This window comes from Somniosus microcephalus, chromosome 9 (assembly GCF_052327205.1).
Source record: "Somniosus microcephalus isolate GS21.2 chromosome 9, FLI_Smic_1.0, whole genome shotgun sequence".
In the NCBI taxonomy this organism is placed as follows: Eukaryota; Metazoa; Chordata; class Chondrichthyes; order Squaliformes; family Somniosidae; genus Somniosus; species Somniosus microcephalus.
Window position 1 is genome coordinate 206,250,520 of NC_140995.1, and position 23,714 is coordinate 206,274,233.

Sequence of the window (23,714 nt, forward strand, 5' to 3'; positions counted from 1 at the left end):
TCCTCCTTTTCCATTTTGTCTATCTCTTCTAAAAGTTAAGTATCCTGGACTATTTAGTTCCCAACTTTGGCCACATTGTGACCACGTCTCCATAATGGCTATTAAATCAAACCTATTAATTTCTATCTGCGCTATTTGACGTAAGAAAACTACTGAGCACTTGGATTGAGTATAAAACAAGGCTTTAATCAGCTGTTTCACAACCATGAGCTCTAGTTACATCACTAGTTCCTGGTTACAAAAACGTCCTGAGCAAGCTGGGCCCACGCCCGAGTATTTATACTTTCCTTGGATGGCGCCACCAGCTGGCCGCCCAGTGTTATCTATGAGTCATTTCTACATGAATGGTAAGATTCATGACACTACTAATCCATCTATTTTGTTGCGAATGCTTCGCGCATTCAGATATAATGCCTTTAGCTTTGACTTATTTCTATTTTTCCCTGACATCACCTTAGTCACTGATGCCTTATTGCCTTTGTTACTCTCTCTGTCCCTTCCTGACCCACTCTACTTATTTTTACCCAAAACTCGACACTGCTCTAGAGCCTTGACATTTCTCTCGCTGCTTTTAAATTGACTGTTTCCTGAATCCTCCCACCCGCACCACCCGCCCCCCTCCCCTTCATTAGTTTAAAGCCCTGTCCACTGCCCTAGTTATTCGGTTCGCCAGGACACTCCTTCCCACTCTTTCCAAACTCCCACATAAAACACTCTGTTTAAGTACACTCCCTTTTAATCCTGCTCTGTGCAGACCACACTGTGCTCAGTATTTAGCCTAGTGGTTAACACGTTCATGGCAAATTCCTGTGTGCAGTATTTTAACAAAATCTGTTTATTTTTGTAAAAATGGCGCACACAGGGATTTGATGGAAACACATTAATCAGAGTGCCAAAGATAAGGGCAGGGAGGCATTTCAGCCCCCTGGTCATTTGGTTGGATTAGCAGAAGGACTACTGGAAACGTACACGTGAATGTTTGTTCCCAAATCTTCTTTTTGGCGAACCTCCTGTCAAAGTATCTGGCTTTGGATGTACTGTGCAGTGTGCCATTGACAAAGCACGAGTGTGACATCAGCTGGGGGAAAATTGATACTGCGCCATTGTGTTTTTTACATAACAAAGTCCATAAAGGCTCACTTGTTTGTCTGCAAAGTCTAGCTGCAGTATTTCACCAACACGGACTAAATCCGGTGAGATGTTAATTAAAACAAGCAAGTTGATTGTAAGAAAATTCTGCTTTTAGAAACGGTCGAAATAAAAAGCTTGAATCAATGTCACCCTGTTTTCCCTCTGGTTTGAATAAAGGGTGGGATTTGGGGGGTTGGCAGCAGATAATCTGGCCCTGTCACAGTGGCAGCCAGACTGTTGCTCTTTGGATATTGCACGCAGCCGTAGTGCAGAGAGCTGATCTCGCACAACACATGGCATTCTGGGGGCGCCCCAGGGCAATATTCCCTGTGACTATCTTTTGGGCTGCGCGGCCCATTTAAAATTCCGCGCATACGCAGATTTTTCAATTTAAAAGCCGGCTCACTGGCTGCGCGGGAGCCCTGGAGCACTGCACGGCCACGCAGCTTAAAGGGCGCCTTGCCCCAGGGCCAAGGGGCGGGTTATCTAGCGCCACAACTGTCCTGTTCCTGAAAAGGGTGGAAAATGGCTGAAACACTCCATTTACTGAATCAGTTTTGGAGGTGCTCCTGCAGGAGGTTGTGTGAAGAAAGGTGATCTATTTTGGAACTGAATCCCACCCTTCAATGAAGGCCACAGCAATCTGGATGGATGTGGCTGAAAGAGTGAATGCTGTCTCACCAAACCCGGGGACAGGCAAGGAAGAAATGTGCTGTTCCCGGGAAGGTTACCAAGGGATTTACCTTAATTTTACAATGTTGCCTAACAACGCACATTAACAGCACTTCAGTATATGTTTGGGACAGCATCACAAAGGGAGAATACACAGCAGTCTGGCAGCTGTTCACACACTTTCCAAATGTACAAGCATATCCATGTTTTACCAGGGCACTATGTGCGAGCCTTTGGATTAGTGCTAACACACCTGCCTTTGTGTCAGCAAGGGCCTGGTTCGAAACCCCCCTCCAGACAGTCCCGGCTCTGAATCATGGGTTGACATCCATTGGGATACTTGCGTCCGGTGGGTGTGGGTGGCCCGTCTCATTGTATGGGATGTGGTAGCCCATAAAACCCTCCCGATCAGCTTGGAATAAAGATGGTTATGGCCATGGATGGAGTGCTACATCGCGGCCTGTCAGACTGTTAATCAGTCTGCAAATCCTTCCAATACTTCCCGCTAGGGAAGAGTGTGAACTTATGAAAACAACAACAGCCAGTAACTTATTACGTATCGTTGCCATGCAATGAATTTGCTCTGTGGCCCATTACATGTGCCAAGCAACAAACACTGAGCACACTGACAGTAAAAGATATCTGCTGTATGTTCATAAACTCACAGAAGGTGGTTGCTGGCCTGAGCACTTGGGTGGTGCATATCTTCTCTCAGATTCCTCTGTTCAACATCTGCTTGCTGGAAAAGCCACACATAACTGGCAGCAACTGCACATGTGAGTACAGAGTGGAATTGGAGGCCCACCTCCTCGCCCCGCCCCTCCAAGCTGATGGCCAGTTTTCAAACTTTGTTTTTCATTCTTTATCTCTTCACTCAATCACTCATGGAGCACTCGGTGAAGCACAGTATGAGTGAGATGGAGTGACTGCTGGTAGAATTGGAGAAACTTCAAACTGCTGCCCGGAGGATTAGTTCAAACGTTCCAGCAGCTGCAGAGCGCGGGGATTCAGATCTCTACAGGGTCTGTCAGTAGTTCAGCATCAGCAGTTCATGCAGTTTTTTCAGAGAGCGCAGAAGCAGCCTGTATGAGGAGGAGACCACAACCCACCTCTGCGCAGTTTTGCATTTTTCTTTATTCGTTCTTGGGATGTGGGCATTGCTGACAAGGCCAGCATTTATTGCCCATCCCTAATTGCCCTTGAGAAGGTGGTGGTGAGCCGCCTTCTTGAACCACTGCAGTCCATGTGGTGAAGGTACTCCCACAGTGCTGTTAGGGAGGGAGTTCCAGGATTTTGACCCAGCGACGATGAAGGATCAGCGATATACGTCTAAGTCAGGATGGTTTGTGACATGGAGGGGAACTTGGAGGTGATGGTGTTCCCATGCGCCTGCTGCCCTTGTCCTTCTAGGTGGAAGAGGTCGCGGGTTTGGGATGTTCTGCCGAAGAAGCCTTGGCGAGTTGCTGCAGTGCATCTTGTAGATGGTACACACTGCAGCCACAGTACATGAATGTTAAAGGTGGTGGATGGAGTGCTAATCAAATGGGCTGCTTTGTCCTGGATGGTGTCGAGCTTCTTGAGTGTTGTTGGAGCTGCACTCATCCAGGCAAGTGGAGAGTATTCCATCACACTCCTTACTTGTGCCTTGTAGATGGTGGAATGGCTTTGGGGAGACAGGAGGAGAGACACTCGCCGCAGAATACCCAGCCTCTGACCTGCTCTTGTTGCCACAGTATTTATGATTACCTGACCAAGCTGCAGATCACCATGGAGAACATGGCCACTCCAGTACTCCTACAGTGGAGCCTGCTTCATGAGGTCTGAAACCCAATCTTAGTTTCCTTAATGAATATTGTGACTGGGGCTCTCGAGATGTTGGGCTCCAATCTCTAACAGTTTGCCTTCTCTGGAATCATTGTGTTGGAGAAATAGATAGTGCCGGGATTCAATACCCCCATAGCCACCCAGCAGTCAGCTCCCACACAAATCTCTGATTGTGCTGAGGGATTGCCCAGCAGTCAAGGAATGGTAGCAGCTAGCATGATTCACACTGCTGGCTCTAAGGGTGTAGTCACATCCTTTAAGAATCATACAGCACAGAAGGAAGCCATTCGGCCCATCATGCCTGTACCAGCTGTTTGAAAGAGCTATGTAATTAGTCCCACTCACCTGCTCTTTCTCCGTAGCGCTGCAAATTTTCCCTCCTTAAGTATATAACAACTTGTATTTGTATAGCGCCTTTAACGTAGTAAAACGTCCCAAGGTGCTTCACAGGAGTTTTAGAAGACAAAAATTTGGCACCAAGCCACATAAGGAGAAATGAGGGCAGATGGCCAAAAGCTTGGCCAAAGAGGTAGGTTTTAAGGAGCGTCTTAAAGGAGGAAGAAGAGGTAGAGAGGCAGAGAGGTTTAGGGAGGGAATTCCAGAGCTTAGGGCCTAGGCAGCTGAAGGCACGGCCACCGATGGTTGAGCGATTATAATCAGGGATGCTAAAGAGGGCAGAATTTGAGGAGCGCAGATATCTCAGGGGGTTGTGGGGCAGGAGGATATTAGAGAGATAGGGAGGGGCGAGGCCATGGAGGGATTTCAAAACAAGGATGAGAATTTTAAAATCAAAGCATTGCTTAACCAGGAGCCAATGTAGGTCAGCGAGCACAGGGGTGCTGGGTGAACGGAACTTGGTGCGAGTTAGGACACGGGCAGTCAGGTTTTGGATGACATCAAGTTTACGTAGGTTAGAATGTGGGTAGTCAAGTCTATAGGTAACAAAGGCATGGATGAGGGTTTCAGCAGCAGGTGAGCTGAGACAGGGGCGGAAACAGGCAATGTTATGGAGGTGGAAATAAGCGGTCTTAGTTATGCCACGGATATGTGGTTGGAAGCTCATTTCAGGGTCAAATATGACACCTAGGTTGCAAATAGTCTGGTTCAGCCTCAGACAAATACTAGGGAGAGGGATGGAGTTGGTGGCTAGGGAATTAAGTTTGTGGCGGGGACTGAAGACAATATTTAATTGGAGAAAATTTCTGTTCATCCAGTACTGGATGTCGGACAAGCAGTCTGACAATTTAGAGACAGTGGAGGGGTCAAGAGAAGAGGTAGTGAGGTAGAGCTGGGTGTCATCTGCATACATGTGGGAACTGATGCTTTGTTTTCGGATGATGTCGCCAAGGGGCAGCATGTAGATGAGACATAGGAGGGGGCCAAGGATAGATCCTTGGGGGACACCAGAGGTATACAGTTATCACCCAGCTCCTCTGCTCAAATAACTACAGATATATTACAGCATATATGCCCAGGCAGCCACCACATCAATGAGGCAGAGATGTCTACTGGCTCAGCATAAGGAGGCAGTGGAACATTTCCATCAATAGAGGCAGACACTGACACCTAGCAGCCACCCACCTCATTCCTCCTTCCACTCTCAAAACACTTAGAAGGGAGCACATGATTAGGAAGTAGAAGACATCCCCCCTGGGGACAATCACATTGAACACACCAGAAATGTACCCTGCAAGGTTAACCAAAGTTGAAATGACCGATATTGGAAGGTATCCTGACATTCTTTTGGTACAAGGCAGATTAATATAATTGTGGAGAAACACTGTTGTAATCGTGGGTTTTGATGTATGGCTGGGTTCAAGAAGGCGGCTCACCACCACCTTCTCAGGGGCAATTAGGGATGGGCAATAAATGCTGGCCTTGCCAGCGATGCCCACATCCCATAAACGAATAAAAAGAAATGCGCATCAACATTGTATTACCAGCCCCGTGGTTCATACTGGTACAAAATACCCCAGGGCCTTTACCTAAGGATAACACTGAAAGAGATTAGGATTGCAGCCAGAGATGATGGTATTTGTTATTTATTTATAATTTTCACCTTACTGGTTAATAATTGAGTATTTTATTGAAAATGTTTAACACCTTCATTCAATTTCCAGCTCCTCACCCCGTACAAAGCGATTAAAACAATGATGTGTTAAGGCAGAAGATACGAATTAGAAACGTGTAACTTCTGATCACAGAGTAAGAAAGATTCATCACTGAGTAAATGAAGGATGCAAATGTGTGCAGTTGATTTGTACATTTACACCTTATTACCCAAATTAGCCACAGCGCCTAATTACTGTAGAAATTTACAAAATGCCATCCGCAGAATACTTTTCCAAATTAATTTGATTTCCAATTTGTATATTCTGTGATTGTTATATTCACTATTCATTAACTGAATTACCCATAAAAGCCACTACAATTGTTCACAGAATTAGCTCTGCACACACGTTGTCCAGTCCAGATGCTGCTGGTTTCACATTTTTCTCCTCACAGTTTGGATTTGGTGTCGATGTCTCGACGTCTTATTTCTGTTGTGCACTCCTTCACCAGTTGTGCAGCTTCCTTCGCAGTTCCCCAGTGGAAGGAAACCCCAGTCCCAGCGTGGCCATAATTGTGCACCAAGTGCATCTGACGCCCGTCGTGTTCCAGCTTCTCCCTTTCCACCCTCAAAACCGCTCTCGCTGGCCTCAGACCGACACCTTCAAATAGCTTACGGGAGAACTTGAGACTGGGTTCGTAAGCACAGCACGTCTCGAAAATCGCCTTGCTATCGGATGGGTCGATTGACATCCGCCAATCATCTTTTTGCCTTGTTCCGCCCAAAGTAACACTGGAGAGTCCTGGGTAGATATAAGAGGTGCCATCGCCTACACGGACAAAGTGTTTCAGCCAAGGAGCATGAACTTTATGGATTTGGCCCCTTATCGGATGTATTTTCATATCCCCAGTAAGTGCCCTGGCTCCAATACCTGAACAGTTCACAATAATGTCATACTTTGCATTAAGCTCCCAGAAATCGGTAATCTTCCCAGCCTGCAATTGGCCTCCAGCATTCTTTAACCTGCAATTAATAATTCAATCTTTGTCAATGCACTATGTTTACAAAGAAAATGGTAACGTTGGTATTACTGTCAATAGATTTATTGGAAAAATAAGAAAGCATCAGGTTCCCCTTCCAACTCCACAAGTCCTGCCGGGGATCACATTACTCGCCACTTGACTGACAGAGATTCCTGGCCTTTCCCACTTGACTTGAAAGGCCCTTCCCATCAGACACTTTCTTCCTCCCCCAGCAGACCCCTGCAGCATCTGATATCCCCCCACCCCCCATCTTTGTTGCTCTACTGTCAGCTATTGTGAGCAATCATGACTGTGTGAAACTAATAGCAGGAAATAAAAATAATGGTTGGCAAGCACAGTCATCTCTAACGAGGCAAATGCATCAGATCTTAAAAGAGTCAAATCCAGGCATTCAAGTGCTACAAATTTCAAGTCTGCCTCAGATACTCCCTCGGGTCCAGTGGTCACCCCTGTAAGCGATCCCGGGTCTTACTGTCAAGGCTGTGCCTGTACTGCTGACTATCTAATTATACAATAGCGTACCCTGGGGGTGTAACAGTAGAACCCCCTTGTGATCTGAACTGGAGATCAGGTTTTTCACACATGCCTTCATGTATGCTTCTCCAATCTTTCCAAAGGCAAACTGAAACGGTTTAGTGAGACAAGGCCAGATACGAATCATTAAATTAAGAAGCTTTATTTTACAGTCAGCAAGTGAATGTATGGGTTAACAGTTGTACTCAAGTCTCACACTGATTCAACGAACTACAGAATCCTCCCCGAGGACAAGAAAAGTAACACAGAGACACCACACTATCCCTATTTGTCGGCTTGCTTAACCTTTCCTGTTTAGTCTTCTGATTCTGGCCAGCTTCGGGCTTGAGACGAGTGAGATTCCAGTTGCTAGGTTCGGCTTCCTCCAACACCTACCTACCTGACTGCCTGCTTGTGTGTCTCTTTGTCCTTATCTCTCCGTGTTCCCCATAAGTGGGAGAATGCCTCTCTGATTCCTTACCTATTCAGTGATTCACCAGTAGGCCTGTCACTAAAAGCGGCTACTGCTCCCCCCATCTCCTGATTTTTCTCCTGGCTTAGTGGGCCTGGGATGAGACAACTGGCTCTTATTGGCTCAGTTTGATATAAGCCTGTGAGCCATGACATTCCACAAGCTGGCTTGCCTGTCTTTAATACACATCTTCAATGCCTGGCCCATTAACAAATAAACCCTTCATGTAGATAGCGCAAGTAATTTTATTTTAAAACACAACACTTTAAACATAATTCAATCCCAAATCCTATCCGTGAAGACAAACAAAAAAAAATCTAAAATTTCGTAACACCAGTAGACCTGTCACATTGTGTTTGCAATTTGCACCCCTAAATAAATATACACATACACAATAAAAATAAGTAAAAATTGTAAATGTTTGAAATCAGAAAAAAACACAGAAAAAGCTGGAAACACAGAACAAATCAATCAGAATCTGTGGCGAGAAGAGACAGAATTAATGTCCAGAGTCCGACCTTCTTCCGAACTGAAAAATGAACAAACATTTTAATTGAACCAGAACACAGAAGAGGGAAGTCAAAAAAAAACAACCATAAACACAGAGTAAGAATTGGTGAGGTGACCTGTAAAGCGTTTAAGCAAAAAAACGGGAGATTGAATAGATGACTAAGACCATCTTCACAACAGACAATGGAAAGAAATGTTAAAGATATTAGAGAAATAAAGAACACGTGAAAAGCTCAGAGAATGAAAGGCAACCCAAGGAAGAAACAAAAAGATGGGAGACATTAAAAGCACAGAGAAACTGCAAACCAGGTATGAAGTTAAAACAGAAAATGGTGGTAAAATATTCTGGTGTCCACTAGACGTGGAGAGAGAAAAAAGCAGGTTAACATCAAACGCGCAGACCACCCTGCCAGGATCTCCGCTCCAAGCATCACCCCCCCCCAGACACTGATATTCCCAGCCCACATCACGAGCACCCCAGTTTAAAGAAAATGAATGTCATAACTAAGGTCTGAAGTTACTCAAATCAATGCTCAGGCCAGAAAGAAATTACTTTCATTAATATAGCGCCTTTCACAGCCTCAGGACATTCCAAAGTGCTTTACAGCCAATGAAGTACATAAGAACATAAGACGTAGGAACAGGAGTAGGTCATTCGGCCCCTCGAGCCTGCTCTGCCATTCAATAAGATCATGGTTGATCTGATCTTGGCCTCAACTCCACTTCCCTGACCGCTCCACATGACCCTTGACTCCCTTACCTTTCAAAACTCTGTCTATCTCCACCTTAAATATATTCAATGACCCAGCCTCCACAGTTCTTTGGGGCAGAGAATTCCAAAGATTCACGACCCTCTGAGAGTAGAAATTCCTCCTCATTTCCAATTTAAAAGGGTGCCCCCTTATTCTGATATTATGCCCCCTAGTTCTAGATTCCCCCACAAGGGGAAACATCCTCTCTGCATCTACCCTGTCAAGCCCCTTCAGAATCTTATATGTTTCAATAAGATCCCCTCTCAATCTACTAAACTCCAATGAGTATAGGCCCAACCTGCTCAACCTTTCTTCATAAGTCAACCCCTTCATCTCTGGAATCAACCTCATGAATCTTCCCTGAACTGCCTCCAATGCAAGTACTTTGGAATGGAGCCATTGTTGTAAATTAGGAAACGCGGCAGCCATTTTGTATACAGCATGGTCCCACAAACAGCAATGTGATAATTGAGAGATAACGGTTGGCCAGGACACCAAGAGAACTCTCCTCCATTTCTTCAAATAATGCCATGGGATCTTTTATGTCCAACTCAAAGGAAAGACGGGAACTCAGTCTAACATCTCATCTAAAAGGGAACACCTCGGACAGTGCAGCACTCCCTCAGTACCACACTGAAGTGTCCTCCTAAATTAGGCGCTCAAGTAACTGGAGTGGGGTTTGAACCTACAACCTTCTGCTGTAAAGAAGAAAAAGACAGGGAAAAGGAAAAAGAGTTAAGAATAAAAGAGAAAAGAGACACAACAGCAGAAGAGGAAAGGGAAAGAGTGAAAGGAAGACATCAGAGACAGGTAATAGAGTGACCAAATTCACCAACTTACAGTTCCCAACATCGCGGGAGGTTGGCTAATTCTACATTAAAATCGCGAGTGGGTCGCAACATTCTGTTTCACAATGCATTAAAAAAACTCTTGGTTAACTGTCTTTGTGACTTTTTTTTCCCAGTACATTGACCTGCAAAAGCTGTTATGCTTGTAGGTGGCGCTGGGATCGGGGCTTTCAATGTTATTTGGTATTAGTAACATCAAAACATCTGGTGAAATCCCGGCCTGTTCCGAAATGAAGAAAGCTTCACTGGGCATGTAGGCATCTCACAGCAATATGCACAGTAAATGAATGTATTTTGGGATGATTTTTTAAAAATTCAATTGTTCAGTTATTCAGTTTTGATGCTACTTTTGAACGCGCATCCTCACTCATTGCTGATTGCTATTGTCACTCACTGCTATTTCCAAACAGTGCCCGCAACACAACCATCCCCACACCCCACCCCCCCACCAACTCCCCGGCATGAGTTGAATGACCACTGTGTCATTTTGGCCAGTGGTAATGCAAAAATCAATGGCTAAACTCTCTTTGGAGTTCTATGCCCCAGGCAGCATGAATACAAGTGAGTTGCCCAGGCCCTTGCTTCCCTGATCCTCAGAGATTGTTCTCTGGGCCATCGCCCCTGTTGAGACACTTTCCCAGCTCACCGCCCTCCAATAAAAGCCGAACCCTCTGCACTAGGTTTCCCAGCTCTAACCTCCCCCCTCAAATCCGGCTCCTACCCCATTGCCTGTCCAAAGTAGGCAATTAACTTCTCCCTCCCTCCCCACCCCCCACGTCCTGCCAAGAGAAATATGTAGCCCCAAGAGTTTTGAAACTTCTTCCACCGCTCAGCTGTGAACCTGACTGCTGCAGAATTCCAAAATCCATGGAATATTTTGCCCGCCCTGACCCCTCTACTCTCCCACTGAACGTACTGGATATCCATGTTGATTCTCCCCCAGCCCCTTCCCCTCCCTCCACATGACCAATTTCATGGCCAACTGAGAGGGTTTGCCAACTCATCTGACAGTATTTGTATACCTTTGTTGTGAGTCAGTTGCTTTCTGTATTGCAGACACTCCAGATTGCCTTGGGGAAGTCCTGGTGAGGAAGTTACCATCGCTACTGCTGGCATTGGCTGACATTGAGCATGAACTCATATAAAATAATTCAGGTCAGGCTATTTTCTTACTGATATAAAATTGTACATTTCTGTACAAGCATTGTACATAATAGAATTTATTACTCGGTTACCAGAATATTGCATGAGTTTAGATGGAGAATATGAACTGGACAGTTTCGAGAAACTATTTGAACTTGCGATGGATCATGCCCTAGTCTGATCCTGTCCTCACCCGATTGCACACATTTCCACAGAGTCACTTAATAGTGATCAGGAACAGTGACCCTGGCTGATGTGTCCAATTGTAGGGCCCCGAGTAATGCCCCCGCTGAGATCAGTGAACTCACCACAGAATTGGGACCTTCCTACTGTGTATGGCCCAGCACTAGATGAAGTGGTGCATGTATCCACCAAGCCCTGATTGTGTTCCTGTGCTTTTACACGTGCACAGAGAAGTCCTGTCATTCAAATATTTATATTTAGCCTGAAGGTCATGAACCAAATTGAAAGATTGTTCTGCAACATGACTCTGAGTTAGAAGGCAGTTTTAACTGACATTTATTTAGATTGTGGTAACAGCAGTGTAATTCAAATCAGGCTGGTGGAGAAAATCACCATACAAATAATTTTAAAAACTTACATTTCCATCGTGCTCATTATGTACAAAGAGAAGTCTTGGAGCATTTCACAGGACAATTAAAAATGATGTCAATTTATTGTTCTCTCCCAAATAATCCCTAGATCCTCTATATTCCTACCCTTGCTCTTCCCTTTGATGTCCCTTTATGGTGCCTTGGCCCTACTCTTTACCCTTATACAGTGATGAAGTTCTCTCTTGAGTGGGAAGAGCAATGGTGGGTGAGTGGAAGTGTGGCTCCTTTGGGATGGTGTGGATAGTCAGGGTACTGGGACAGGCAATATCACTCCAATGGTTAGAGCCCTGATGCTGTGGCCACTAGCGCCTGTCCGTTTCCTGAGACCTCCTCAATCCTTTGGGGGATCAAGGTGGAGGGGGGATCCTGCGTGGTCCCCTTGAGCCAACGGGCAAACTTAACATCTGCGTCAGTGGAGCACTCAAGCTAGATGGGTTATTTCTAGTGCACGATAAAGGAAACAGGTTGCTTTTTAACTTTGTTAAAAGGCGTTTCATTATAACTACGCTGCGCTGTGCTGAGAGTAAGGGATGTAAGGCAGGAATCAATGAACTCTCTTCCAAATAGCAACAGTACCACAGAGCCACATTACACTGCGTGTATTGTCATTTGGTGTGGTTGTGTGTGTGTTTGTTGGTTCAGCAATAGAATTACAGGTTTGTGAGATAGCAGCCCTTCCTTAAACAAATCCAAAACTATCCGCAGTGAAACCAGCTTGGTATATAATCAAATGCTGTACAGTGCTGCCTTGTGTGCAATTCTGATGGAAGTAAATTACAAATGTTGTCACCCAGTTAGTTTCTCACACAGCCAGTAATGCTATAATCAGAGCTGGTTGCGCCAAAACTGGCCAGAAGCTACTTTTTTGTCAGTCCCGACCTATTGCATACAAGAGAATTCCAAAGTCTGTGGTGAGCCTATCTTTGCTCAAACCTGTAATGGTCCTTAACTCTTTCTCTCAGAGTACCACTTCCCTCACTTGGGACTTCAAAAGGTACAGGCCATGCAATTTTTTTGCAAAAAGTGTTTTCCTGTTACTGATTAAAACTGGGCTTAAAAAGATTTGCTGAGTTTTATTATTCTGAAACCCCAGCCATATATCAAATCAAGGACGTATCAGATGGGAACAAACTATCTTTACATACACAGAAAATTGCATATATAAAAGTCTGACGCTTAAAGTGTGACATCCAAAGCGTCACAGACAAAATAACAATTAGACGCAGTAGGGCCAAAACTGGGCCTGGAGCAAATGCTGGATTGTGCCTGCCCAGCACCTCCAGCACTAACCCCACCTCAATGTTCACAGAGACAGGAGGAGTTCCCTCAATTACCGGTGAACACCCTAGAGTGCATCTAGAGCCCTCACCGGCCAGAGGTTCAGCAATAGCTCACCCATCTCCATGAGAGAAGGAGGGGTGTGGGGGGTGGTGGGGGGAGGGAATACCAGGATACTGCCTAGAAACAAATCTCACTGTTGGTCCTCTATACAGAGGCCAAAATAATCCTACCTTTTCAATTAATCTTCAGGGGTTCAGGTCAAAGTGTGCTCCAGAACCGCTAATCCTGAGGCCGGAATACCTCGTTCATTTCTATATCATTGGCTGTCAAACCCCTAACTAACATTTCCCAGCCATGGGGTACCCCCAGTGTTGAGAGTCCCCACCTCCCGGCCCTGTCCAATCCTGCACAATTGGCCTTGTCTTGGACTGTTGGAGGCTCTGCGTCAGCACAGCCAAAGGGACCTTCGATGCTAGCCTGAGATCCGGGTATCTGAGGCCTGGTCTACGTTCCAGCCCTTTTGCCGCACTCCTGCTCGAGTTACGATGGGACTGCACAGGAAGGGCTGAGGATTTTCAGCCCGTCTTTTTACATATATACTCACAGATCTTGTGGGGGAGTCCAAAACTAGGGGTCATAAATAGAAGATAGTCATTAACAAATCCAATAAGGAATTCAGGAGAAACTTCTTTACCCAGAGAGTGGTTAGAATGTGGAACTTGCTACCACAGGGAGTAGTTGAGGCGAATAGCATAGGTGCATTTAAGGGAAAACGAGATAAGCACATGAGGGAGAAAGGAATAGCAGGTTCTGCTGATAGGATTAGATGAAGAGGGGTGGGAGGAGGCTCATGTGGAGCATAAACAACGGCATCGACCAGTTGGGCCGAATGGTCTGTTTCTGTGCTGTAATTCTATGTAATTCACAGATATCTAGCGCAGTGCTCAGAGAATGGGAGGATGCACTGTTTTCTAACAATATGGATGTTATAGCATGCAGTACACAATGTGTTATTGTCAGGCCTACTCAATATAATAACTGAAAGAGTGGTTGCATTTTTATCGGCTGGTTTTCTGTGATTTTTGCCAGTGTTTTGGGGATTAAATCCCAATTGTGTATTTCAGTGGACGTGCTTATTATTTATGTTCTTTTATCTATGTACTCAATTTTTACCTTATTCTTGTTTGCAATAGCAACAACAACTTGCATTTATATAGTCCCTTGAATGTAAGAAAAATACGTCACAAGGAATTTCACAGAGGTGTGAGAGAATAAAACAGACACCAAGCCAAAGAACATATTAGGAAGGTCATCAAAAGGGGATGAGAAAAGAGGCTCTTAAAGGAGATGGAAATGGTGAGGTAGAAGGGTTTAAAGAGGAAATTCCAGAGAGCATGGCCTAGGCAGGTGAAAGCATTGCTGCCAATGGTGAGGCGAAGGGAAAGGGGGATGGACAACAGGCTGGGGTCAGAGGAACAGAGGGTTCGGGGTTCGGGGGGAGGTTGCAGTACTGGAGTAGGTTACAGAGATGGCGAGGGGTGAGGTCATGGAGGGTTTAAACCTAAGGGTGAGATTTTTAAATTTGAGATGTTAGGGACTGGAAACGAACATGGGTCAGCAAGAACAGGGTTGATGGGTGAGCGGGACTTGCCGCAGGAAAAGGTACGGGCAGCAAAGTTTTGAATGAACTGAGGTTTACGGAGGGTGGCGAATGGGAGGCCGACCAGGAGAGCACTGGAGTAATTAGGTCTGGAGATGACAAAGGCATGAATGAACAGCAGGTCAGAGGCTAGGTATTCTGCGGTGAGTGTCTCACCTCCTGACTCCCCAAAGCCTTTCTACCATCTACAAGGCACAAGTCAGGAGTGTGATGGAATACTCTCCACTTGCCTGGATGAGTGCAGCTCCAACAACACTCAAGAAGCTCGATACCATCCAGGACAAAGCAGCCTGCTTGATTGGCAGCACCTCTACCACCTTAAACATCCACTCCCTCCACCACCGGTGTACCGTGGCTGTAGTGCGTACCATCTACAAGATGCACTGCAGCAACTCGCCAAGGCTTCTTCGGCAGAACATCTCAAATCTGCGACCTCTTCCACCTAGAAAGACAAGGGCAGCAGATGCATGGGAACACCACCACCTCCAAGTTCCCCTCCAAGTCACACATCATCCTGACTTAGAAGTATATCGCCAATCCTTCATCGTCGCTGGGTCAAAATCCTAGAACTCCCTACCTAACAGCACTGTGGGAGTACTTTCACCACACGGACTGCAGCAGTTCAAGAAGGCGGTTCACCACCACCTTCTCAAGGGCAATTAGGGATGGGTAATAAATGCTGGCCTTGCCAGCGACGCCCACATCCCATAAAAACAAATTTTAAAAAAGATTGAGTGAGGTAGGGGCAGAGGTGAATGATGTTACAGGGGTAGAATTAGGTGGTCTTTGTAATGAAGAGGAAGCTCGGCTCAGGATCAAATTTGCAATCAGTCTGGTTCAGCCTGAGATTGTGGTGGGTGAGGGGAGTTCAAGTTGGTGGCAAGGGTATGGAGTTTGTGTCGGGGCTGATGATGGCAATGGCTTTGGTCTTCCCAATGTTTAAAGTGTAGAATAGGCAGGAGGATCATAGGGAACCTATAACAGGTTGGAGGTGGGTATCTGCTGTTCAGGAGCTCGGTGGTGGGGGGTCCACAGGGTTTGGCAGTACTTTAGTAGCTGATGGATGGAACGGAGGTGAGGGTTATGGCATTTGGTAGAAATGTGTTGGAGGTGCTGAGGTTTTGCAATACAGCAGCTTTCACTTGATAACAGAACTTTTAACTTATTTAACTCTTTGGAGACAAAAATAATAAATGACACAACAACTCAGAAACTCATTTAGTAATACCTGTACAAAACCTGGACCAGCAACCATTACATAAAACTTAATACAGAAGGTTAAGTCTAACCGCCACAGAACTCCATCATCTGTCGGAAGAGGCTAAAAAGAAATGATGAGCTATTGCATTATCCGCAGAATTAGTAGCTTTTGGCTACGGAGCGGTTTGTTAAAGTGGACTTTTTAAGGTGCCAGTGCCCCATCTCTTCAAAAGCCTGCCTTAATCCTCCACCTCTTTCCAGAACAACAACAACAACAACTTGCATTTATATAGCGCCTTTAAGGTAGTAAAACGTCCCAAGGCGCTTAAAATGTGGGGTCAACCAGGAGGTGTAACTGATATACGATTTGTCAGAAAATTTATAATCTCCCTCCTCTTGTTCGTTGTTGAAATCTGCAGATTCCAATCAGTGAATTGGTGCATTACACAGAGAATAAAAATGACTGCCTTAGAATGAATGGGAGGAAAATAGAAAGGCCAATCAATAGTGGTAAGAAGGATGGAAGCAGAAACTGGATAGCAGTACCACGGTAGATCAGAAAATAGCTGTAGTGTATTTAATTAATTCTTCATAGCTGAAGTTCAAAGGCAGTCAAGCTGTGCCTTGAATGTAATATGCCTCTTTATCTGTTAGTGCTCAGTTCTGATGAAGGGTAAACCCGATACATTATCACTAAAGCAAAATACTGCGGATGCTGGAAATCTGAAACAAATTTCCATACATTATCACCCGTCTTAGTTCTTTACAGATGCTGAATCACCATCGTCTGCTTTCAGCACTCTCTGTTTTGAGTTCAGATTTCAACATCTGCAGTTCTTTCCTTTTATGCGTCTCATGAATCTGGTCAGTAAAGCACTTTTGTGCACACCAACTCAAAGCATTATAAATGTCTACAGGATACCTGGACCTGCAGAGGGACAATACACCCTTCAACCCTGAGGAAAATTATCGACAAAATAGACAAGGATGCAGTTAATATTTCTAGAACTGTCCTCGGTGCAAGGATTGTGCCTAAGGAGCGTAGCAAATGTAATCATGCTGTTGAAATAAAGCAGTGAAACATGAATCAGGGAACTAGCACCCTTAGTAGAAATCAGTAGTAGAGAAAATTCTCAAGTATTTTATGGGATACTATCAATATTCTTCTAAAGAGAATCGAAGCCACAGGGATAGTCGGCATGGCTTCAGAAGTAATGCATCATGCCTCACAAGTCTACTGGAATTCTTTGAGGCAATAATGAAATTAGCAGACCAGTACTATCCCAAGTAGGTCTTTCGTCTTCATTTACAAAACCCTTCTGAATATTTCCAAACTTGAGGCATTTAATTAAAGATAAAGACATACAGAATTACATTTATTGCAAATTAACTAGCTGTTGGACATTTTTACTGATTGCTTTGCATACTGGAACAAGTTTACTGTATAAAGTAGATGTGGAAAAGATTCCTGATGCATTACTAGCAGTGTGCATAACTTCTGATCCTTCAAACTGCCGACAAGACAATTACTTTTGGTGTACCTACTTGGCTGAACAGCCAGTGGGTTTTCTCATCAGGCCCCCTGCACTATAAAAAAAAACCTCAGAGGTTTTACCTATTCATTTAATGATGTAATCAGGTCAAATTGAATGCCCTCTGTATTGACTGGCTGAACGCCAGTCTTTGAAAGCTGCTCCAGAATGGATGGTAGGTGAGTGGAGTCACAGAAAAGCAGGTAATTTTATAATCAAACACAAAATTAAAGCATATAAATAAGAAAAAATATCTGCACTATATTAAAAATCTTATTCAGCTACATTCATGACTCTTCAAACAGCCTCCGTCACTTTTAACAAATGTTGGTTTTCTGGCCCCAACCATCTCTTTTTCACGATGGATATACAGCCCTCCACACCTCTAAACCTCAACAGGCTTTCTGCTTCTTCCCTGAGCCACAACCCAGCCAGTTCCCATCCACCAACACCCTCCTCCGTTTGGCCAAATATGTTCTCACTTTGAACACATTTTCCTTTAACTCCATTCCCCTGCCCCCACCCAGATAAGAGGCGTTGCTTTGGAAGCCAATATAGGCCCTAGCTATGCCTTTCTTTTTGTAAGATACGTTGAACACTAGAGGCATGGCAGGGCAGCTCAGTCCCGTGAATTGCACATCCTGTGCCATGTGGGAAATCCTGGACGCTTCTCATGTCCTGGACGACCACGTGTGCGGGAAGTGTCGCCAGCTACAGCAGCTCGAGCTCCGGGTTTCAGAGTTTGAGCGGCGGCAGGAGTCACTGCAGTGCATCCGCGAGGCTGAGAGTTATGTGGATAGCACACTTCTGGAGGTGGTCACCCCACAGTTTAAGACTGTGCAGACAGAGAGGAAATGGGTGACTACCAGACAGAAGAGGAGGACCAGGCACGTAGTGCAGAAGTCCCCTGAGCGCATCTTGCTCGCTAACCATTATTCAGTTCTGGATACTGGTGAGGGCGATGGTTCCTCTGGAGAGTGCAGCCAGAGCCAAGTCCACGGCACCATGGGTGGCTCAGCTACACAGGTGGGGAGGAAGAAGAGTGGAAGAGCAATAGTGGTAGGAGATTCGATAGTTAGGGGAATAGACGGGTGTTTCTGCGACTGCAGATATGACTCCAGGATCAAGGATGTCACTAAACGGCTGCAGGACATTCTGAGAGGGCAGGGTGAAGAGCCACAAGTCGTGGTCCACATCGGTGCCAACGACATAGGTAGAAAGAGGGATGAGGTCCTGCAGGCAGATTTTAGGTAGCTAGGAAAGAGATTAAAAAGCAGGACCTCAAAGGTAGTAATCTCTGGATGGGAGGTGGGACCTGTACAAGCTGGGCGGGTTGCACCTCAACAGGACCGGGACCAATATCCTCGCGGCGGGGTTTGCTAGTGTTGTTGGGGAGGGTTTAAACTAGCCTGGCAGGGGGATGGGAACCGGAGAGTGGATTCAGAAGGGAGAGAAGCAAAGCCGGAAATGGAAGGCAGAAAATTAGTAAGCGAGTTTCGTAGGCAGAGGAAACAAAAGCTAGAAAATAGACAATAAGGGAGTTTGGCAGTGCTAAATTGTATAGACTTCAATGCAAGGTGTCTAGGGAATAAAGCAGATGAACTGAGGGCAAAGATAGACACGTGGGAATATGATACTGATTCAAGAATCCATTACAGCTGTGAGGAGGGAGGATATCTTAGAAGGATCATCAATTGAGGCCATATGGGTTGAATTGAAAAACAAAAAAGGGGCAATCACACTGCTGGGAGTGCTATAGACCTCCGAACAGTCAGAAGGAGATAGAAGAGCAAATATGTAGGCAAATTTCTGAGACGTGCAAAAATAGGGCAGTAATTTCAACTTCCCTAATATTAACTGGGATAAAATGAATGTGAAAGGCATAGAGGGAGCAGAATTCTTAAAATGCATTCAAGAGAACTTTTTTAGCCAGTACATAGCATGACCAACAAGAGAGGGGGCGGTTCTGGACCTAGTTTTAGGGAATGAAGCTGGGCAGGTGGAAAGGGTATCAGTGGGAGAGCATATTGGTGGTAGTGATCATAATTCAGTTAGATTTAAGGTAGTTATGGAAAAGGATAAGGACAGACCAGGAATAAAAGTTCTCAATTGGGGAAAAGCTAATTTTACTAAGCTGAGAGGTGATTTAGCCAAAGTGGACTGGAGACAGAAACTTGAAGGTAAATCAGTGTCAGGGCAGTGGGAGGCATTCAAGGAGGAGATAGTGAGGGTTCAGAGCAAGTATGTTCATTAAAGAAAAAGGGTGGGACTAACAAATCTAGAGCTCCCTGGATGTCAAGGGGCATACAGGGAAGGATAAAGAAAAAAAGGGAAGATTATGACAGATACCAAGAATTCAATACTACAGAAAGCCGAGAGGAGTATAGAAAGTGCAGGGGTGAAATTAATAAGGAAATTAGGAAAACAAAGAGAGGGCATGAAAAAATATTGGCAAGTAAAATCAAGGAAAACCCAAAGATGTTTTATAAATACATTAAGAGCAAGAGGATAACTAAAGTAAGAGTAGGGCCTATTAGGGACCATAAAGGTAACCTGTGTGAAAGCGGAGGGCATGGGTTTGGTTGTTAATGAATACTTTGCGTCTGTTTTCACAAAAGAGGGACGATGCAAACATTGCAATAATCAGGGAGGAGGTGTGTGAAATATTAGATGAAATAAACATAGTGAAAGAGGAAGTATTAAGGGGGTTAGCATCTTTGAAAGTGGATAAATCCCCAGGCCCGGATGAAATGTAGCCCAGATTATTAAGAGAAGTAAGGGAGGAAATAGCAGAGGCTCTGACCATCATTTTCTAATCCTCTCTGGCTACAGGTGTGGTGCCAGAGGACTGGAGGACTGCTAACGTGGTACCGTTGTTTAAAAAGGGAGAAAGGGATAGACCGACTAATTACAGGCCAGTCAGCCTAACCTTGGTGGTGGGAAAACTATTGGAAAAAATTCTGAGGGACAGGATAAATCTTCATTTAGAAAGACACGGATTAATCAGGGACAGTCAGCATGGATTTGTTAAGGGAAGGTCGTGTCTGACTAACTTGATTGAATTTTTTGAGGAGGTGACAAGAAGGGTCGATGAGGGTAGTGCGTTTGATGTAGTCTATATGGATTTTAGCAAGGCTTTTGATAAGGTCCCGCATGGCAGACTGGTCACGAAAGTAAAAGTCCATGGGATCCAAGGCAAAGTGGCAAGTTGGATCCAAAATTGGCTCAGAGGCAGGAAACAAAGGATAATGGACAAAGGGTGTTTTTGTGACTGGAAGGCTGTTTCCAATGGGGTTCCACAGGGCTCAGTACTGGGTCCTTTGCTTTTTGTGGTATACATCAATGATTTGGACTTGAATGTAGGAAGTTTGATTAAGAAGTTTGCAGATGATACAAAAATTGGCCGTGTGGTTGATAATGAAGAAGAAAGCTGCAGACTGCAGGAAGATATCAATGGACTGGTCAGGTGGGCAGAACAGTGGCAAATGGAATTCAATCTGGAGAAGTGTGAGGTAATGCATTTGGGGAGGGCTAACAAGGCAAGGGAATACACTATAAATGGTAGGACAATGAGAAGTGCAGAAGATCAGAGGGACCTTGGAGTGCATGTCCACAGATCCCTGAGGGTAGCAGGACAGGTAAATAAGGTGGTTAAGAAGGCACACGGGATACTTGCCTTTATTAGCGGAGGTATAGAATATAAGAGCAGGGAGGTTATGCTTGAACTGTATAAAACACTAGTTGGGCCGCAGCTAGAATACTGCGTGCAGTTCTGGTCACCACATTACAGGAAGGATGTGATTGCACTAGAGAGGGTGCAGAGGAGATTTACGAGGATGTTGCCTGGGCTGGGGAATTTTAGCTATGAGGAAAGATTGGATAGGCTGGGGTTGTTTTCTTTGGAACAGAGGAGGCTGAGGGGAGACCTAATTAAGCTGTATAAAATTATGAGGAGCCTAGATAAGAGTGGTTAGGAAGGACCTATTTCCCTTAGCAGAAGGGTCAATAACCAGGGGGCATAGATTTAAAGTAATTGGTCGGAGGTTTAGAGGGGATTTGAGGAGAAATGTTTTCACCCAGAGGCTGGTGGGGGTCTGGAACTCACTGCCTGAAAGGGTGGTAGAGGCAGGAACCCGAACCATATTTAAAAAGTACTTGGATGTGCACTTGAAGTGCCGTAACCTACAAGGCTACGGGCCAAGGACTGGAAAGTGGGATTAGGGTGGATAGCTCTTTGTCGGCTGGTACAGACACGATGGGCCAAATGGCCTCCTTCTGTGTTGTAAATTTCTATGATTCTATGATTCCATGTTCCAATCATACTCAGGCCCCCAAACACTCCTTCCGTGTGAGAGAGCAACTTACGTGTACTTCCTCTAGGTGAAGTTCACCCAGGCATGGTGCAATGTCTTCCTCTAACCTCCTCAGCCTACTATTGGCCACCTTATCTGAATGCTCAGTTTTAGTACTCCAACCCTGCCAAAAAAAACACCCATGGTTTCCTCTGTGAACACAGGAAATTCATTTAGTATGCTTGCTACCCCTTGATTACTGGGTATCTTTCAATAGCCCTACCATTTCCTTTTTTACTTGCTTGCTGCAAATATGTTTATAGACACGCTTGATATTGATTTTAATATACACTGCTGTCCTAATCTAATTTTCTATTTTAGCTCTCCCCTCCAGTTTCATAGCCTCCTTTACTGTGATTTTAAATCGGTCTCAGTCCACGTGCTATCCATACCTCCCTGTTGCCCTTATTCCCCAAATTAATTCCAATGTTGATCCACATCAGCCTTTTTCTGCTATTATCCTTCTTCCCTCGTGATATGCATCGGTTCTGCACTGTATGTACAGTATTTCTAAACATGATCCACTATTTCCCCCGTACCACCACCACCCACCCCCCTCCCCCAATGCATTTCACTTCCAGCAATGGTTTCCCGTCCAGTTTCCTGAACACACGCAGAGAAAATCCAATGTGTTCTTTTACTGCAAAACCCCACAACTGTACTCACTAGTAAAAAAAATAAATTGCCAATACAATACAATTATGTTCACTGAAGAGACAAAGCAGTGTGAGGAGAATGTTACTGTCAGGTAAAATCAATGCTGTGATCACATTTGCAAGGGGTAGAGGGTTGAAAAATGACATTTATGAAGTAGTATAGCGTGATTTACAGGCAGCCGTGGTAACATTTACTCATTGCTTACAATTGATTTATGAAGTTATTATGGATTCAGTACCGTATAAAGAATAATGGATAATTCAAGAGTGACTACAAGGCAGTGTTCTCATCTGTGGGCTGTAATAAAGGTGGATGAGAGTTTGGGAAGAATGTTTATAGCCATTGTACAAGCCTCGAGATTATATGCCTGAAATCCCTTCTGTGGTACTGTTATTTGTTTATAGCACAACCCGTGGAGATCATGGAAGCTATTCTTGAGTCTGCCCTCTGCTGCTGTAGTCGGTATCGTGGCAGTCATTAATAGTCAGTGTGCTGCATGTTGCTGATGTGTGATGCTGCTTACACTACAGAATCAGTAACTGTGAGGTACGTTTATACAGTAATCATCCAGAGCTTAATACTACCAAACAACCGTCCGTATACATCATATTGAAATATAAGGGAAATAAAATGCCAGCCAGGGTTCTTGAACCCTCTCCAGTGACCACGTTGCAGAGGAGAGGATTGGACTCGCTTGCAATGTTCCCTCCTGCTTTAAAAATCAGCTGTTTCCTCACTGACCAGGTTCATACATAAACAATGGCCACCTTAGTAAGATACTAGAGAGCTATCCACAACCGTGGAACTGTATCCCAGCTCTAGTCAGGAATGGAGATGGGAGGAGGCAAAGTAAGGGGAGAAAAGCGCATATGAGAGCAGCATTGGTAGATGATGGTAACATTATGATTTTTTTTCCCCACAGAAAGTATTTTGAGAAAAAGAGTTAAGTTAATGTTGGGTTTTTAAACGCATAGGGGTCAATTTTCAGTGTGCCGTGAGGCGGGCTTTTAGGCGTGCGGGGGGCAAAAATCCCGAATTCGGGGGTCCCGACACCATCCCGCCCAAAACCCGCCTCCACGTAAGTTTCAAAGGAGGCGGGTACCCGCCCCGCACTGGGACCCGCCGACCCGAGGCGGGAAGGGATTAGTGCCAATTAACTGCCTGTTAACAGGTAGTTAACAGGCAGTTTTTAGCCTAATCCCTATTTTGAGGGGTGTCCCGACGGCTCCAAACCACGCCAGGTTAGAGGAGGAGGGCCGTCGGGTTGAAGGACTTGGAGGGGTCGAGATGTCGGTGTTCAGGTGAGTGATGGGTGCATGAGTGCAAAGGTAAGTGTGTTTGGTGTGTTTAAAGTGTGTAAAGAAGTTTAAATTACCTGTACTTACCTTAACAGCTTTTCTTCCTCTAGGCTTCGGGAGTCCATCATTCAGCCGGCACAGAAAGCAGAATGGCCGTGAGCT

At 45.0% G+C, this 23,714-nt stretch overlaps 1 protein-coding gene across 1 annotated transcript in view; it reads right to left on the minus strand.

Moving 5' to 3' along the window:
- Positions 1-5,653: 5,653 nt before the first annotated feature.
- Positions 5,654-23,714, minus strand: part of LOC147112975 (D-aspartate oxidase-like) — a 109,330-nt gene continuing 91,269 nt past the window's right edge. The window contains exon 5 of the mRNA XM_085997807.1: positions 5,654-6,700. Within this exon, the coding sequence (XP_085853933.1) occupies positions 6,127-6,700 (574 nt within the window). The 3' untranslated portion in view covers positions 5,654-6,126. The remainder of the gene's footprint in view (positions 6,701-23,714) is intronic.